Genomic DNA, 17,266 nt, shown 5'->3' on the forward strand with positions numbered 1-17,266 from the left:
CTTCCTCTCATTCTACGCGTCCGACAGCAGCTAGACCAGCGGCCAAGCTCTTGGTTAGAGCTCAGCATATTCCGGATCGAGACCCGACATGGATCCATCGACTCCGCTAACTGTCGCCCGTGGCACGCTCATTACATGCGAGTCCGTCTTCCGTATGTGCTGCCGGTGGATATGACTGCTAATACGTTTACGGATCCTAGCCGCAATGACTGGAAGTCTTGCAGGCATATACGGCGTGTTTACACGCCATACCCATGTAGGGCCTCTCGTCGTGTCCGCTGCTATCAATGGGGGGATCGCTGGCGCGACATTCTTTAGTGAGTATGCTCACTCTCATTGCACTGGCGTATGTGTAACTTGATTGGGTGCAGGTTTCCGCGAATATGTTGTCAGCAATCTCCTGCTTTCTGCTTTGCCAACGACATCATACTACAGGCGGATTCGCGAGGCCCATACAAGGCTACAGACACAGGGTAATTCAGGAGAGAAGCTCACCTTCTGGGATATGAGGGCTTACAAGGTACCTGAAACGGCGATCAGTAGTGCATTCACAGGCGGTCTGCTGAACGCGTGGAAACGTACGCCATCTTATTACCGAATCTCACTGGCCGATCCTTACCCATGTCACTGCTGTGCAGGCGGTCCATCAGGTATTGCGCCCGGGATTACAACGGCAGCCATTGTTTGCACCGCTCTGCAACTGGCATACAACGAGCTCGGCATTGCAAGAATCAAGTATGTATCCAAGACTCTGCAAGCGTCACAAAAACCACATTTGTCGGAAACCTCTCCTTCTCAGGAGTTGTCTAGCTCTAAACCACACAAGCCAGTGGCAGAGCGTGTTCTTTCCATGCTTGGATTCCACAGAATGTCGGACACCGAGTACCTGGACAGTTTGAAACAAAAGCGAGACAGATACTTGCGCAGGATCGCCGAGTTGGAGGAGGAAAGGGACAGTGAAAAGGGCCAAGACCCACCAAATCCACCGAGTACGTAGTAGTTTCCGCAGTGTAATCGGATTGTCATTGCGCAGGGAATATCTGTACATAGTGTGACAGAAGCTGAAGTCAGTCAAGTTACAGTCTGCTCTTAATTCATGCACCATATCTCGATTATTCCCTTCCCATCTGTCACCAACCCACCTACCGCCAACCATTGCCCACTAATACTCAAGCTGTTGACTTTAGCGATGCCTTTTGAACCCGCACTCCAAAACTTTCCTGCTTTCAATTTGCTATCGGAATCACGAGAAATGTGATACCCTGAGATAGTTCCAAGCAATGAACATGTAATGAGGGTTTCGACGCCAGAGAACATGCTATAATTGCGGGTCAGAACACCAGTCTGGATATTGAAATACTGAGCACACATCGCCACGACGGGGCCTTCAGCCACCTGAAGCCACAATCCTTCGTCGTCTTTGAGGCCTTCCCATTTTCGACTTCGTTTCTTATTCCCACTTTGACTTGCGCGTTTTTCACCGCCTCCTCCAAGCCAAACGCGACCATCCGCCGTACTTGCGGCGAACAATCCCGCAGAGGTTATTGCGGTTGAGAGAACAAAAGGAAGCGATAAAGACACGCCAGATGACGGTAGAGGAGCGGCTGAAAAAAAGCTATTACACAGGCGGCCGTTCAGCAAGAAAACACTCACTGATATCGTAGCGAGAAAGAAGAGTTCCCTGACTGAAGTCGAAGTGGAGCACCGCAGAATCATAGCCACCACTGACCAGTTCGCTCGGTCGATTAGGGACGAACTTGACTGCGCCACAAATCTGCGAGACATTCGGACGAGGTCGAAGGGGCGGCAGCGGACATACTCACACTGTCGTGGCGCGACTTCATTCTCGAGATTCTCTTCGTGGACAGCTCAACAACCCCAACCGATCCAGCATCTGAGGCAAATGCCATGTACTTTCCGTTGTCACTCAGACAGAGCTGTCTGATGCTGTTCACGTCCATGTTGCAGTCCGAGCCGATCTGGAGAAAACAAGCCCACCTCGTTTAACACGTCTTCGTCGTCTTCCCCCAATTCGAGGATAGACATTGCATCTTCTTCCGATAGTATCAATTGGGGCGACTTAACCGCGAACAAGAGAGCCTAAAGCGAAATGAGCAGCACTAAATTTATGGAAGCGAGCAAGCATACTCGACGACCACTAGCGAACCATACAAGAGAATCTTCTTCAGCAGTGTTTTGAACGGTGACCGCGGTCGATATCTCGGAACCCAGGGATTTGATTGCCCGGACGACCTTGGGCGAAGGTAGATCGTAGACGCGTGCAGTGCCATTATCTGCGAGGATCAGTCTGCGACACGCACCTCCAAAAACATCGACTCCCACCTGAACCGGCGCAGAGGGAATCCGGAGTTAAAAAACCGAGTGAAGAAACGGCGGAAGGAACGCTAATAGCGAACTGGAATGTAGGTGACATGACGGAACGAACGAAGATTAGCCTGTTATGGTAAGAATGATTGACCTGGAAGTACTAGTCGGATTGAGATTGTAGATGGGCGTCTCCAATTTCTCCCTCTCTCTACTGCTATCACCATGTCCAAGCACGACCAGACTGACCATGCCACCAGCACTGATTATGCACCCAAGTCCATAGGTGAACTGAAAGAATTATTGAAACATGACATCAAAGTCAAGGTTGCTGGTGAGATTTAGACACTTTCATACTAAACTCCACGATATTTACTACCGCAATAACTCGCTGGCAGGCATTGATGGTAAGAGGATGGCGATTCACACAATATGAAACAGCTCAATCTTGATTCTGTAGTTGATGGCGTTTTAAGAGGGAAGTTTATGGTACGTTCCCTTGCTTCCTGCGCATACGACTTGAATGGTTCTCAGTCTGTTGTAGTCTAAGGAGAAATTTATAAGCGCAGCATCCTCGGACGGTTTTGGCTTTTGCAGTGTGATATTGTAAGTATTCTATCCCGACATTGTGTTGCAATAGTTGAGCGGTCCTGCTTACAGTGGTTGGGACATGCATGATGCTGTCTATTCACGCGAGCTCCTTATTTCAAATCGAGCGAACGGATATCGCGACATTCTGGCATCAATAGATCTCTCAACGTACCGTCGTATTCCTTGGGAAAACGATGTACCCTTCTTCCTCGTGTCGTTCTTGGACCCAGAGACCAAGGAGCCCATCTGCGCCGATCCCCGCGGCGCGTTGAAGAAGGTCGTAGATCGAGCTGAACAGAAAGGATGGCAGTGCTTCGCCGGCTGCGAATACGAGGTAGAGGCGTTTTTCCGTGTCCGAGCATCTTCTAAGTTTCCACTATATATCAGTACTTCCAATTTAAAGGTAAATTCTCGTCATCCGTCGTCGTTATGACTAGAACATTGTTGACTGCTCACATCACAGAGACGCCTGAAAGCCTTGCCAAGAAGAATTATGTGAACTTGCAGCCACTCACCTCTGGAAGTAAGTTGAATTCGTACTTCATATCCTGCGCGCATTCATTGAGATTACACCAGTGCATGGGTATTCCCTCCTGCGTACTCAAATCAACAATGATTATTTTCATGACCTCTTCGACGAGAGCTGGAAGTTCCAAGTACCGTTAGAAGGCCATCGTCTGTGTCTTCCTGTCCCGTTATTCGTCTTCGCAATAATTTTGTGTGAACCATGATAGACACGGAGACGGGACCAGGAGTCTATGAAACTGCTTTAGCCTACACTACTGCCCTTCGGATGGCCGACAACGCCATCTTGTTCAAGTTCCTTGCCAAGAGTATTGGCATCAAGCGGGGCGTGGTTCCGAGTTTCATGGCTAAGCCTTGGGGAAATGTGAATGAACCCATTTCTCGTTCAACGATTTAAAAAAGCTAACAGTATTAACAGCTCCCAGGTTGTAGCGGGTAAGCCCAAGTAACCGCTGTTAGACTCTGGATTCTCAATCCCTACTTCTGCAGGCACATACACGTGTCTCTGCGAGATCAGAATGGCAAGAGTTTATTTGCAGTTTCAGAATCTGAGCTGCAGGCCGGCAGAGCGGACGCTGCAAACGACGACACTAAATTCCTCAGCCAGGAGGGCGAATGGTTCTTGGCTGGTGTCTTGGACGGCCTTCCGGATAGTGCGTGCTCCTTCATATTCATCATACAACATCAGTCTGACCAAAAATATTTCCCGCTAGTCATGCCCATGGTCAGCCCAATTTGTTGTTGACGCTCATGGCGAACGAGACTCACATGTGCATGGGAAAAGCTTGTGCCCACCATCAACGGCTATAAACGCCTTGTGGGCGGGGAAGCCTTCTGGGCACCTAACGCAGTTACCTACGGTTACGACTCCCGAGCAGCGTCAGTGCGGATCATCTCGCCTCCCTCTGTGCCCCCCGCGGCAACTAGGTTGGAGGTACGCGTACCCGGAGCGGACATGAACCCCTACTTCGCGATAAGTGCGATATTTGCGCTGGGTCTACGCGGTATCGAGAAGAAGATCAAGCTCACCGGGCCTCCGGTCAGTCAACTGACAGTCGAGGATAAACGAAGCGGCAAGGTATGTCTGTCGTGCACCGCGACTATGTAATATCCTACAATATATTGTATACGCTCTGACACTTGCTCCGCACAGGTGAAGATGCTCCCGCAGTCCCTCGAGGCTGCGACGGAGTACATGATGCGCCCAGAGAGTATTGCCCGAGAGGAGGCGGTGTTCGGCCAGGATTTCGTCGACCATTTTGGAGGAACGCGCCAACACGAAGTGAAATTGTGGAACGAGGCCGTCACCAACTGGGAGGGTAAGCCTGTCCTTCGTTACTCGTTGATAGATGTTTCTCATGTATATGGTACACCACAGTGGAAAGATACCTAGAATTGGCGTAGGTAGCATGCCACCACAAGCTTACAATTACTAAACCCATTTGCTTGTTGCATGGTTTGCTAAAAGCTGATCGAAAAATGTGTAGAAAATGTATCTCAAGGATGTGTAGTCGCAATGTCTTGTCCTCTGATATCATACATGCAATGTCGCTAGAATGGATGCCTGCATCTCTCCGATGGTTTAGCTGTGCTCCCTAGATCCCGTAGCTTGAACTTCAACGAAGGGGTATACGCAGACGTGTCGGCTGCATATCAAACAAATCACTTGCCATCACGCGGACTCTGCTGCTGATTCCAATTTCGGTCGGAGAGAGTGAAACCAATGAAGGAAATGCGTCACGTCCTGTATGTGAAGTCAGGTATGCCTGCGCTACATGTCCTAGAGTTAGGCTCACGTGAGAAATCGTGCTGTCCATCGTTGATTCGGCGACGAAGGAGGGGATGTTACCGCCTGGAGTGCTAGATGTAGCCATCTTCCACTCGACCTTGCCGTTCCCAAGTTCCTTGAGACGCTCGACGCTCACATAGCGACCTTTCACGCCCTTCTCTTCGATTTTGGAAAGATCCTTGTCGTCTGAGAGGTCCACAGGTATAGAAACGACAATCCTGATAACAACAATTTAGAGTAAAATCAAGACGTGTGGGATAGAGATGATGCATACCCAGTCTTCGGCGAGGTCTCGATCAGATGTGTGGTCTGCAACACCGTGAACACTCGGGGAGATACTGGGGGTGCAAAGGTGTAATACAAGGTCCAGATGGCCTGCGTTGAAGATATTTGCTTCACGAGCGCAACCTTCTTGATATCAGGTATGAACCTTCGCACAGACGCGACTGAGACCACCACTGTTCAGTGGCAACGAGAGAGATACGCACTGCATTTCGTTCTCTGCCTTGTTCACTCCCAGCTTGCTCCAGAACTCGTCGAACGTGGCATCTTCAGCCGTATGTTCGCTTGTTCTGCAATGCCAAGAGGCGCCATCTCCCGGACCCTTGTGACGGGAGCACGTCCTCACGGTACCCTTCTGGTATGTCTTTCCCAGCTTCCACGATGTGGTGGAATCCAGAAGGGCCTGTCCGAGTACGATGATGGTTTCCTCTGAGGATATCTCTGCCCACCACCGTTAGGCCTGCGGTAAATGCGCAGCACATGAATTCATGCTATGTACCTGATACCTTCAGAGGGGTTATCGACAAGTGGTACTCCGAGGACATTAGTGTTCAGTGCCGCACTGCGCCACTCAGTTGACCTTTGGAGCTTGGGGATTGAAACGTTGAGGAAGAGAGTTCACAGCAGGATTCCGTGAGTATTTTGTGCTTCAGTTTCCATGACATGGGAGTTCTTCTGGGCTATTATTGGTTCGCTCTACAAAGAGTAAAGTAGGTACACCCTAAGACAACTCCACGCGGCTCTGAACGGACATCGGACACGAGTACCGCCATGCATTGGTAGCACAGCAAAACTATGATCATCGCAGCCACTCAGCCACTTGCATGGACGAAGCACATCACAGCATTGATCATGGGGGCCAGTCGTTGAGTCGCGAACCCAGCGTATGGGTAGCCGTTGAAGGTTGACGGGGATGGAGGGATTGATATGCAATGAGATTATGGGAGCGTGTCAAGCTGACTCTGGTGTCGAGGGCTCCTTGTTCCACGTATTGAGGTCGACAAAGCCGAAATAACGACTGCGGCCGAGGGCAGCTTCATCTCTTGGCAATCTTTCGTCCCTGGTCAAAGCAATTCCAACGTATTTCCGCTCGTCGCGCAAGCCGTGTGGCTTCCTGTAGAAGCGCACGTATCCTGGCACCAAAGCAAACAGTGTATGGTCACGGCCAATCCCAACCTATGTAAAACAAATCAATCAAAATTCAGAACATCAGTGTGGTTGCATGCGCAGGTAGGCACTCACATGCTGGCCAGGATGGAATACTCTGCCGCGCTGACGGACAATAATGTTGCCTGGAATGACGTACTCGTCTGCAGCCAAATCAGACACAAGTGCAGGAGTTCACACCAAAAACAACGCGTACCCGAGAACTTCTTGACGCCTAACCGCTTTCCTGGAGAACCTCCATGGTTTGCGACGGTACCTCCGGCGCGTTTTGTGGCGGTACGCACAGAACCAAACCCTGTGCAGACGCTGTGACAAACAGTCCATCTCGCGGAGTGTTGAAAGCGCACCTGAAGGGTCGAAGGCTGTGCGTGTGTGGGGCAACGCACGCAACAGAGACCACAAAGACATGGCACAAGATATCTAGCAGCAACGCCGCACTGCAGTTTGATTTGGCGCAAGCGTTGTGCCACTTGCTTACGTAAGGGCGCTCTCAAAAAGATGTATATATCTGTTTAGCACGTCGTCCACCGTCTAAACCAAACCACGGCCATCTGTTTCCATCGTACATCGTACACTCGGCAAAAATGGTCCTTCTTGTTACTTCTGACAATGAGCAGTACGTCGTCGACAAGGAGGTTGCCGAGCGCAGCGTTCTCATCAAGAACATGCTTGAAGGTGATGTTGGCCCCATTCAGGGTGTCCTACTCCCATTTTGACAACCGCCACACTGCAGATGTCGGCGAGAGCGACCAGGCCATTCCTCTCCCGAACGTTTCTTCCAGTGTGCTGAAGAAGGTGCGGGTCGCCGATCTGCCTATAGCGTTGTGGCGCGCGAAATCTCAATGAGAGACTTATTCAGGTTCTCGAGTACTGCGAACACCATCGAGGCGAGCCTCTGCCAACTGCAGAGTCGGAGCAAAACCAAGACGAGACTCGCAAGCGGACGACCGATATCAGCGAGTGGGATCAGAAGTTTATCACAGTCGACCAGGAGATGCTCTTCGAGATCATCCTCGCGGCGAACTACCTCGATATTAAGCCCTTACTGTTGGTTTCCGTTGTTCCTTCTATTCAACTGGAATATTCACGCTTACGCTATAGCGACGTCGGGTGCAAGACCGTGGCCAACATGATCAAGGGCAAGACCCCTGAAGAGATCCGGAAACTGTTCAACATCGTCAACGATTTCACCCCAGAGGAAGAAGTACGATTACATTCGTCTTCCAAATAAATTTGATTTCTAACAACGCGTCTGCCTTACTTCTGCAGGCTCAGATCAAAAAGGAGAACGTAAGTGTCCAGTGGCAAATCGGATTTACACAGCCTAATTTTTATCGTTTTCACAGGAATGGGCAGAAGATCGTTAGATGTCTGTAGCAACTCGGAATGTTTTTCTATCCCTTCTTCACTATGTGTCCACGAGCTGCTGTCCTATGATAACATCCTTCGCTACTAGCTGTATTGGTACCCCAGAAAATGAGATGAACTACATGTTCTGAGATATCCGTCCGTTTGGAGAAATCTACTTGTCCTGCTTACGTCTGAATGCTGCACCACCGCAGGAGTCACCCGTCCGTGCTGTGACTCGCTCGTATGATCAACGCGTTCCGCTAGTACAAATTGAGAATTTACACCTCTTCCATGTGTCACGCAATACATTGGACGCGGCTCGCCACACAGTCATCGTAACTGTTTCTCTTTGACTCTGAATGCCTCGTATTCCCGACCTACCTGGTGTCCCCGTCCCCAACAGGTCAGAGCAGGAACTATGGCTCAAGCAGCTCGTCGCCCGACTCTGCCAACTCGACAACGAACGGTAATGCCTTCGCGCGTGTGGCGCACTGCACTTTCCATTAAACAATTGTCACCCCAGCTTCCCTGGTAGCCAGCCGATCAGCTTTGGAACAAAGGATCTCGCGAAATTGGATTCTTTAGAGTAAGCAATGGTTGTTGGGTATGTCTCGGCGGATCAACGGAAAGTGAATCATTGTCTTTCAACAGTTACTGGGTGTGCGAGAAGTCTGATGGCGTTCGTGTTCTGCTCTTCGTGCAGACAGACATCCATACGACAGACCAGGCCATCTATCTCGTGGGCTCCCATATTTTGCATATTCTGCGTGGATTCTGAGTGCTGGTCGTGTGCTTTTTGTCCCTGACAGATTGATCGCCACAACAGCTACCGCCAGCTGAATGGCTTGTTCTTCCCACATTACGAGGATCCCAGAATGCCCCTGCGCAATACCATCGTGGATGGTGAGCTTGTGGTGGACCTGGACCCACTCACCAAGCAGGTGCGCTACTTCAGTCAGGGCAGTGCCGCTCCAGGAAGATGATGATCGTTTTCCCTTGCGCGCAGGAGACTCTACGATACCTTGCTTTTGACTGTCTAGTGATTGATGACATGAACGTCATGTCGAAGTCTCTGGACAAGAGATTTGGAGTATGTCACTGTCTAGTGTCTGCAAGGAAATTCCTGACCATGAGTGGTGTAGAGACTACAGCAATGCTTTTACAAGCCGTATTCCCAGATGCTGAAAGAATATCCTCACGTGGCGGGAGGGCGGCCGTTCGAGTAAGTCCCGCGTATATCTCGGCGGCATCTCGATGTTCATGCTCACCATAACCGGTAGTATCAAGGTGAAAGAGGTCCAGCTGTCGTACCACGTCGACGACGTCTTCAATGTCGATATCCCTGCATTGCAGCATGGCAATGATGGCCTGATATATACCTGCGTTAATACTCCCTACGTTCCTGGCACAGACCATAACATGTCGGTCTAGGTTCCTCTCACGTCGTGGTTGCTTCCATTGACACCGTCTTTTGTGCAGATTGAAATGGAAGCCGCCTTCGGAAAATTCCATCGATTTCAGGCTAGTCTTACGCTTCCCGCCTGCACCAAAGCGCCCTACCGAGCCCGACTTCTTTGCGAAGCCCATCTTCGAGCTGCATGTCTATTGTGGCGATGAAAGAGGTAGCCGGCGGTACGAGATGTTCGATGTCATGCACGTCGAAGATGAAGAGTGGGAGCAGTAAGTTCTACACAGACATGCTTGTTCTGCGACCGACGGCGCATCTTTGCAGAATGAAGGCGTCGGGCGAGCAGCTCGACGATCGCATCGTGGAGGTCCACTGGGATCCTGAGGGTGAGCACTGGCGCATGATGCGGTTCAGAGACGACAAGCCCGATGGCAACTACAAGTCCGTGGTGGAGAACATCATCAAGAGCATCGCGGACGGCGTCGGCAAAGACACGGTCGGTGCTTCCGCGAAACACGTCCCACGATAACGCCCTTGCTTACTGACTATGCTACAGCTCCTAGCACACTCCACCTCCATACGGAACGCCTGGAAGGCGCGTCAAGCAGGAACGCAGGCGCGCCCGCCGCAGAAGCCCCCTCCTGGACCGATCGCACAGCACCCGCTCCCTCCAAAACCGCACCCCGCCCCGCCATCGCGCGCGGACTCAGAACCCGCGCCGCACGCTGAGGCGCTTTACGGCCCCCTTACACCCTCGCGCTACAGTAAAGTCAGTGGGCCCGACATGATCGCAGGGATGTACCGTTGACTTCGCGTCCTGAGGTTGGCCGTTTCGCATTATCGCCGCCTCGTGTCGTGTCGTCCCGTCTCTTCCAGCCATCCTTCTCCCCGGTCGCAGAGTCGAAGCGCAGCGCCGGGCGGACAGGCTGCGGATGACGGGGGGCTGGACTCACATGCTGCGCGGGTTTGGACGATCTGGGGGTGCGCACACGCATGTTCGCGAATTGGAAGCTTGGCGGTTATGTCGAACTTCGACGTGTTGGCCGCGTCGTCGACATATACGTCTGCGGGGTAGAGTCGGCTTCACCGTGCAGCTGCCCAGTCTGTGCGATAGTATATCCTTCTATGCTGCCCTTGCTAAGGCATGCACGCCGTGCTGCACACTGGGGTGCTCCTTGTACTATTGGCGGTGGGGCGGGGGAGAGGTGTTCTGACAACGCTTGCTTGGTTCGGCTTTGGCTCGACTTCGCTTGCACTATACGTTACTGTCTGACTGTCTAGTATCTGGCTATGGTTTAGGCACCCGATCACTCTTGTGTTCTGCCCCGGCGGACTCGGACTCGTACAATACGACGGACTTATATATCGTACTCACACGCAACCACAACCAGTCCGGGTGGGAGGCGTAACCGTATCGTAGCACCGGGGGAGTAAGTAAGCGCAAGCGCAACGAAGCCTGGAAATGTAGAAAAACGGGGCCGGAAACAAGCCCGTAAGATCGTGAAAAGGTCGTCAAACTCGATCGTGCGGCCGGAAGGAGGAGCAATATCGACAAGAGCAGCCAGAGATCGACGGGAGAGCAACGATGGAAAGCAGGAGCGAGGACAGAGGACAACATAGATCGGGGGAAGGAGGGCGATGCATGTCTAGTCGTTACAGAGGGGTGGAGCGGAAACGGAACACAAATGAGATACAACTGACGGACGAACACCGTCTCTTTTGAAGTTAAATCTCGGAGGGGCTCGACGAGGAACAACGGAACGGTGAGGAAGCATCGTAAAGGCGTGGCACCGTCGTAAAGGTAACAAGACTATCCAGGCGGGACAACGCCTGGTATGAGGTGTCCGAAATGTGTCATCCAAGAGGAGTGAGATCGTGAGATGAACGGATGATGTGCAATTGCGACGGACGGTGGATTGAAGTCAAGGCAAGGAAAAATGAAGATGGAACTTTCGAAGGCAAGATGCAAGAGTACAGTGTTTGATCGGTCGGGAATGACGTTCACGACCTGCGCGCTACTCGCGACAAGAATGAGCGATGACTCCCCATGTGATACAATGTCATGGGAGTCGCGGAAGATACGCATGGAGGCGCACGGCCGGATACGGCGAGAGGAATAAGCAATAGATATGGACGAGCGTGGTCGTCGGGGGTAAATGTGAACAGTGAACCAAAAGTAAATGGCGTGTTTCGTATCTCCGCTCGCGGGTCCGATAAAATTCGTGAGCGGTGCGGCGGCGCGCCGTGTCTGCTCAGTCAAACAGGTCGTCGACATCCTCCCGGGTGAGCGAGAAGAAGGGGGGCGGGACGATATCGTCGAAGCGCCGTTCCTGGCGCCGGCGTCGGTTGGAGGACAGCTGGGGCTCGACGGACGAGTAACTGACGGAGCGCGTTCCGAACGGCACAGCCCTGGGCATCGCGAAGGCACCGGAGAGGGAGTCGAGAGAGTACGTGTCGTTAAAGGAGAACATGTCCGTGAGGCTTCTTTCGAGCGTGGGCGCGGGAAAGAGGGCGTTGTACAGGACCTCGGGCGTGCTCGCAAGCGAAGACTCGGAGGACTGCGAGGAGTGCGTGTAGCGTGGGCGCGAGGGAGTGCGTGGAGAGATGCTGAGGTCTGCAAACTGAGGAATGGGGGAGAGTGCCTGGATAGGGGAGCACGACGATCAGCATACCACCAACATCATGAGGGTAGACTTCGTATGAGTGCAGATCCTCGACCAGGCCCGCGACGACGCAACAGAAACTCGTAGAAGCGACATGGCTCACCTCGGACAAGTCTGGAACATGCATCATCATGTCCATGAAGAGAGGCTCTGCGTTCAAGGTCGCCCCCAGAGCGCCTATGCCCGCGCCCGCGACTGGTTGCCACGCAGGCGGAACGGTCCCATCATTCAGCGCAGACACGCCCGCATTGGTATTCTCGACGCGTGGGCCGGCGAGATCGTCGGCCTGGTTGTCCGCTGGCGCGTCCTGCTCCTCCTCACTTGATGACTGGTCGCGCTGACCATCCTGGACTCGCCACCAGTCGATGTCGGCGAGGACTCTCCTGCGGCTTGTGTCCGACCCCGAGGACCTGCGGGGAGTGTTTCCGCCCGCCCTTGTCACGTTCCCGTTGGAATGCGAGCTGTGGTGGTGATAAGGAGAGGTGCGGGCGGAGGGGGAAGAGAGGGTGCGTCGGAGCGACGGCATAGCTGGCGACGTCGTCGGGGGAGGTAAAGGGGGACGAGGTGGCCGTGGACAACGACGACGAGACGACCTTTTTGGAGGCCGTGTGGGTATAAGTCGACGGTCAGGTCGGGACTGCAGCTGGCAGAGTGGTCGGGAGGAGGGTGGGACCGGGAAGAGGAGACATATATAAGAGAAATTTACTCGTGGGCAATCCGATGTGAAGGATGTGAAGGGTCCACAGGCGCCCGTGCTCATCAAGGCACTCCCGGCCATCTCTCTTCTCCTCCACTCTTTCCTCGCACCAAGTATATTTCCAGCCGACCAGCTCTGGCAGAGAATCTCTCTTCACATCGACGTCGATGTGCATGTCCAGCGACGAGCACAGGGTGCTCATTCATGTATCATCCATCGCTCGGCACTTGTTATCCCAGCCTCTCGAAGGTGACCTCGTGTACCGATCAGAGTGTTGCGCGGGCGGCGAACCCGAGTGTACATGCATGTTGCTAAACTACCTTTAGGACACGAACAAGAATTCCTTGTACAGTCTGACGTCTGCCAATCGGAGCGCTGCATCAGGAAATTCTTACAGGTGTACCATCGCGTGCTCTTCTGTCATCTGCGCTCGTAGAAGTTGCCGTCTATCTTTTGCTTATTCCACAAGAACTATCCCCGGCCAAGTATGCAGCTAAGCCTTGGACTTGATGAACTTGACTTGGCCCCTGGAGCTCTTTATCAAACACTGGAAGTATGGCATCGTTCTAGTCGGGCTCGGCGCGATGGCTCTACTCTCCAACTCCGATCACTCGTGCTAGGTACACGTCGTTTGTTTTTACCGGAGTCCGCGCGATATGGGCTGCAGGTGACAGGCTGCTGATGCGCTCGTCGTCGTCGCCGTCATTCGCTTGCGATGGATGTGCCATCAATCGCGCGACTCATTAATATTGACTTATTACCAGCCACAGACGCGTCGCGCGTGTGTCTCCGACGCGCCGACGCGTCTTCTCTTCCGTTTCTTCGACACAGAGGAGCGTTTTATTATACGTCTCGGATCGCGAAGTTTTCGTGGAGCCCCGCTTGCTACTTCGGCGGCTTCCTGGCTCTGTTCCCCGCCTCTCTGAAGAATCCCACGTCAACGTGCCTCCCTTCCTGATGCGAATCAACGCGGTTTCGAGCGCGACGCGTTACGCATACCTCGCGTCGACAGAGCCTGCACCTCAAGTCACATCACTCGTGAACCAGACAGCCTGGAAGGACGATGTCCCGAGCTCTCTTGTTATACACCGGATGCCCTTGGGCATCAGTTTGATCTATGGACGCATAATTACCCCTCCATTCTCAAGCTCGTCTTGTCGCCGTCATCTGTTCGGAACTTCTAGGCTCGCACAGACCTCACGACCACCTCCCTCACGCCATTGCACACTCCGCTATTAATTGGCAATCCTAGTTATGGCACTGTCAATGGTTCATAGTGTCGCATCCAGGCGCCCGGCGACGTCAAGGGCGTAGTTTATCTGACGGCCGGAAACAGCTCTGCAACTTCCAAACTGCCTTCTGCATTGACTACTCTATCGGGATCAACGTAGATGGTCGCTGATTCTCCTATTCGAAGACCTGTGACGCGGCTGGAGCAACGGAGTAGAACTCCCGCCAGTACTTCTCAGTCAAATTGATTATCATGGGATCATGCCGTATCCCCGCCCCGGTGGGCTGAAGCGTCTTAGTGGTCTTCAGCAACATTGTGAACTCAGTGTATGCCCGCTGACCCACGTTTGCCCATCATTCCATACAGCATCGCTTGAAGTAAGCTACTTATGCCGACGTCCGGAGATTCGATTAGGATGCTGCGCCCCCTTGCCCTGATACTATCGCTTCTAGAACATTTACCATCTCCCGCATCTCGCTGAGCACGTCAGTGGTCGTAGTGTAGGATTCGTATCTGAGATCGTTCCTAAACGATGCCCCGTCCATTCTTCTGCACTCTGGATGTTGGGCGCTGCGGACCTACGGAGCTCCCGCCGCGACCTCTTTAGCTACGATTGATCAGGTGGCGCGATATGTATCAGATACATCGCAACTTGTCCGGGCGCGGCTCTCTCTTCACCGGACCGCGCATTCGACTTTGCAGATAGATGATGAGCGGAATATTAATGCGGATTGGTCTCAGGGCCTGGGCGTTCAGGTCCTCTGTGAGTCGAAGCACACGGATCGTTGATATCGGCCAAGAGCCAAGAGCCAAGAGCCAACATCCATACCTGGGGAACTAGTCCTGCTCTCAAGCATTTCTGTGTTGCACTACGAAAGACTGCTGACGCGCTGATGAGGAACGCCGACGTCGACGCATGAGAACGTGCAGGTCAATTCGGGTTGCATTCATGCATGTACCACATGCTTCGTACAGCCTGAGCATCTATCCCGAGTGGCCATATATCGCTCATGGTGATTTGGCTGCAGAGATCAAGAATAGATAGCAGCTCATCGCGCGCACCGGCTACGAGGGGATCATCAGCCAGGATCATCGTTGTGAGGAACGTCACGGTCGCTGCGACGCGCCCAGCGCGAGCGATCCTACACGCTTACCATATCTGGCACTCTGGATCGCCTCCTCCAGATCTAAGCGCCTACGCCACATTCTTAATCGTTGACCGCCACGGTGCCATGGTCTGTGGAGCTCACGCTTATCTCGGTCATTGATACTACTCAGTGCACTAGAGCAACACTCCGACTTTCTAGAAGCGATATGTCGAGATTGTACTACGGCGCGTTAGTATCACCGATCTCGCTGACAGAGTACACTGCGCTGCCGCACGCGCTGCTCGCCGTCTCGCACGCTACGGGCGAGATTGAGCGGGTCGAGGAGGACGTCGCGGCGGGCGTGCTGCAGGATGTGCTGGCGGAGCATGGATATGTGGATGATGTGGATTTGGTGGAGCTCAAAGTGGGCGAGTTCTTGATTCCCGGGTTTATCGACACGCACACGGTATGTACGCTCGGCTTCAGGTGGATATATGCGCTGACGTTCTATTCTGTGCTTTGAAGCATGCTCCGCAGGTGCCGAATCTTGGGAGGTAAGATAACTCGTGTCGTAGCTGGTTCTGCTGCTGAGCTCCCCGATAGCGGCCAGCAGCACGAACTTCTGGATTGGCTTGCTCAAGTGACGTTCCCGATGGAATGTAGGTTCTCGGACGTAGACTTTGCAAGGCGAACATATAATTCTGTTGTGAAGCGAATTATTGACTACGGAGTGCGTTCTCCCATTATCTGCATGGCCTATACCTTCAAGGCTCATGTGGGTTTTTTGCACTTGCGTAGACCACGACGTGCTGTTATTTTGGCTCATTACACTTAGAATCCACGAAAATACTCGCAGAGATCGTGCACGCACACGGTGCGTACTTCATTCTCATGCACTACACAAGTTTGTCACATTGGTCATACCGCCAGGGCAGCGTGCTCTCGTCGGGGTAGGTAAGGCCTTATTCCTCCGCTGCAGTGTCGACAGGCTGACCTTCGTCCGCCCAGAAATGCAATATGGACTATAATTGCCCCGACTACTACATTGAGCCTTCGCCTGAAGCCTCCATTGCCGCCACGGAAGAGCTGATCGCGCACATCCGTGCGCTGCCCTCCCTGAGTACCAGTGCACATCCACACTCGGGCGAAACGCTCGTGCACCCGGTCCTAACGCCGCGCTTCGCGCTCTCCTGCACGCGCGCTCTGCTCTCCTCCCTCGGCGCGCTCGCTGCGGCCGACCGCTCGCTCGCGATCCAGACGCACGTCTCGGAGAACGAGTCTGAAGTGGTGCTCACCAAGTCGCTGTTCCCGCCAGAGACACTGCCTTCCCCTCCCATGCCTGCGACGGTGAGCGCGGCGGGGACGTATACGGGCGTGTACGACGCGTTCGGCCTGCTGAGGGACAATACCATCCTTGCGCATGCTGTGCATCTCGAGCCTATGGAGGTGGCACTTATTAAGGCGCGGAACGCGGGCATCTCGCATTGTCCGACCAGCAATCTCAATTTACGGAGCGGTTGCGCGAAGGTAGGAATGCTTTTGGACGAAGGCATCAAGGTCATTTTTGTTTGGCACTCGTTGTAGCTCCTTCACTTAAAGAGACGATCTCGCAGGTCGGACTGGGTACGGACGTCTCGGGCGGGTTCTCGCCCTCGATCCTCACCGCGATCCAGCACGCCAGCATGTGCTCGAAGGTGGTCGCGCTGCAATCGCCGCTGCCCGAGGTCGACCACCACCGGTTCGCGGGCCGCCAGCTCTCGGTGCCGACGCTCCTGCATCTCGCGACGTTGGGTGGCGCACAGGTCTGCAATCTTGCAACACGCGTCGGCTCGCTCGTTCCTGGGAAGGCGTTCGACGCGCTCGTGGTGAGCATCCGCTCCGATGCGGGGAACCCTGCCGTGTGGGGCGCGGACCTCGATATGGAGCTCGGTGTCCGCGGAAGCGGCGGTGAGCATGGAGACGAGGGCGGGCGCGGGAAGACAGAGAAAGAGGAGCTAGAGGGAATGCTGGAGCGGTTCTTGTTCTGCGGAGACGACAGGAACATCCGTCGTGTGTACGTCCAGGGACGCCTTATTGGCGGGAAGGAGTTTAGTGGCGCACGGCCCTGAGTTCCAGGATTTACACTGTAGTTTGCAGACGACGGATAGATG

General features: G+C 53.4%; 9 protein-coding genes across 9 annotated transcripts; 5 read left to right on the plus strand and 4 right to left on the minus strand.

Moving 5' to 3' along the window:
• Nucleotides 1–88: 88 nt before the first annotated feature.
• On the plus strand, nt 89–997 carry SCP_0404910 (hypothetical protein; the record flags this gene model as incomplete). Its single annotated transcript, XM_027757223.1, has 4 exons — nt 89–137; nt 201–317; nt 372–578; nt 639–997. 4 exons carry the CDS (start codon nt 89–91, stop codon nt 995–997), a joined length of 732 nt encoding a protein of 243 aa, XP_027613024.1.
• A 92-nt stretch (nt 998–1,089) lies between these two features.
• Nucleotides 1,090–2,434, minus strand: SCP_0404920 (WD40 repeat-like protein; the record flags this gene model as incomplete). Its single annotated transcript, XM_027757224.1, has 7 exons — nt 1,090–1,318; nt 1,370–1,604; nt 1,654–1,774; nt 1,824–1,937; nt 1,999–2,100; nt 2,149–2,294; nt 2,344–2,434. 7 exons carry the CDS (start codon nt 2,432–2,434, stop codon nt 1,090–1,092), a joined length of 1,038 nt encoding a protein of 345 aa, XP_027613025.1.
• A 116-nt stretch (nt 2,435–2,550) lies between these two features.
• Nucleotides 2,551–4,845, plus strand: SCP_0404930 (glutamine synthetase/guanido kinase; the record flags this gene model as incomplete). Its single annotated transcript, XM_027757225.1, has 15 exons — nt 2,551–2,659; nt 2,724–2,732; nt 2,786–2,814; nt 2,870–2,931; nt 2,986–3,250; nt 3,304–3,319; nt 3,380–3,439; nt 3,493–3,591; nt 3,651–3,805; nt 3,860–3,876; nt 3,931–4,094; nt 4,155–4,165; nt 4,226–4,519; nt 4,595–4,760; nt 4,820–4,845. The coding sequence occupies 15 exons, from the start codon at nt 2,551–2,553 to the stop codon at nt 4,843–4,845; spliced, it is 1,482 nt and encodes a 493-aa protein (XP_027613026.1).
• Nucleotides 4,846–5,113: 268 nt separating this feature from the next.
• On the minus strand, nt 5,114–6,057 carry SCP_0404940 (predicted protein; the record flags this gene model as incomplete). The annotated part of the gene is made up of 5 exons (XM_027757226.1): nt 5,114–5,185; nt 5,238–5,448; nt 5,505–5,660; nt 5,719–5,953; nt 6,012–6,057. The coding sequence occupies 5 exons, from the start codon at nt 6,055–6,057 to the stop codon at nt 5,114–5,116; spliced, it is 720 nt and encodes a 239-aa protein (XP_027613027.1).
• Nucleotides 6,058–6,463: 406 nt separating this feature from the next.
• On the minus strand, nt 6,464–7,087 carry SCP_0404950 (54S ribosomal protein L27, mitochondrial; the record flags this gene model as incomplete). The annotated part of the gene is made up of 4 exons (XM_027757227.1): nt 6,464–6,688; nt 6,755–6,822; nt 6,876–6,974; nt 7,027–7,087. The coding sequence occupies 4 exons, from the start codon at nt 7,085–7,087 to the stop codon at nt 6,464–6,466; spliced, it is 453 nt and encodes a 150-aa protein (XP_027613028.1).
• A 176-nt stretch (nt 7,088–7,263) lies between these two features.
• SCP_0404960 (E3 ubiquitin ligase complex SCF subunit sconC) lies at nt 7,264–8,046 on the plus strand (the record flags this gene model as incomplete). The annotated part of the gene is made up of 6 exons (XM_027757228.1): nt 7,264–7,354; nt 7,413–7,474; nt 7,539–7,726; nt 7,781–7,883; nt 7,949–7,969; nt 8,026–8,046. The coding sequence occupies 6 exons, from the start codon at nt 7,264–7,266 to the stop codon at nt 8,044–8,046; spliced, it is 486 nt and encodes a 161-aa protein (XP_027613029.1).
• A 342-nt stretch (nt 8,047–8,388) lies between these two features.
• Nucleotides 8,389–10,245, plus strand: SCP_0404970 (mRNA-capping enzyme subunit alpha; the record flags this gene model as incomplete). Its single annotated transcript, XM_027757229.1, has 10 exons — nt 8,389–8,495; nt 8,553–8,615; nt 8,681–8,768; nt 8,839–8,970; nt 9,036–9,119; nt 9,172–9,251; nt 9,310–9,450; nt 9,509–9,709; nt 9,762–9,933; nt 9,994–10,245. 10 exons carry the CDS (start codon nt 8,389–8,391, stop codon nt 10,243–10,245), a joined length of 1,320 nt encoding a protein of 439 aa, XP_027613030.1.
• Nucleotides 10,246–11,689: 1,444 nt separating this feature from the next.
• On the minus strand, nt 11,690–12,626 carry SCP_0404980 (predicted protein; the record flags this gene model as incomplete). The annotated part of the gene is made up of 2 exons (XM_027757230.1): nt 11,690–12,079; nt 12,204–12,626. The coding sequence occupies 2 exons, from the start codon at nt 12,624–12,626 to the stop codon at nt 11,690–11,692; spliced, it is 813 nt and encodes a 270-aa protein (XP_027613031.1).
• A 2,716-nt stretch (nt 12,627–15,342) lies between these two features.
• SCP_0404990 (Probable guanine) lies at nt 15,343–17,224 on the plus strand (the record flags this gene model as incomplete). The annotated part of the gene is made up of 7 exons (XM_027757231.1): nt 15,343–15,582; nt 15,642–15,670; nt 15,720–15,846; nt 15,915–15,990; nt 16,047–16,066; nt 16,125–16,673; nt 16,730–17,224. The coding sequence occupies 7 exons, from the start codon at nt 15,343–15,345 to the stop codon at nt 17,222–17,224; spliced, it is 1,536 nt and encodes a 511-aa protein (XP_027613032.1).
• Between the last annotated feature and the right edge of the window lie 42 nt (nt 17,225–17,266).

The sequence above is a fragment of the Sparassis crispa genome, assembly GCF_003851025.1.
Source record: "Sparassis crispa DNA, contig_000003F, whole genome shotgun sequence".
NCBI classification, from domain to species: Eukaryota; Fungi; Basidiomycota; class Agaricomycetes; order Polyporales; family Sparassidaceae; genus Sparassis; species Sparassis crispa.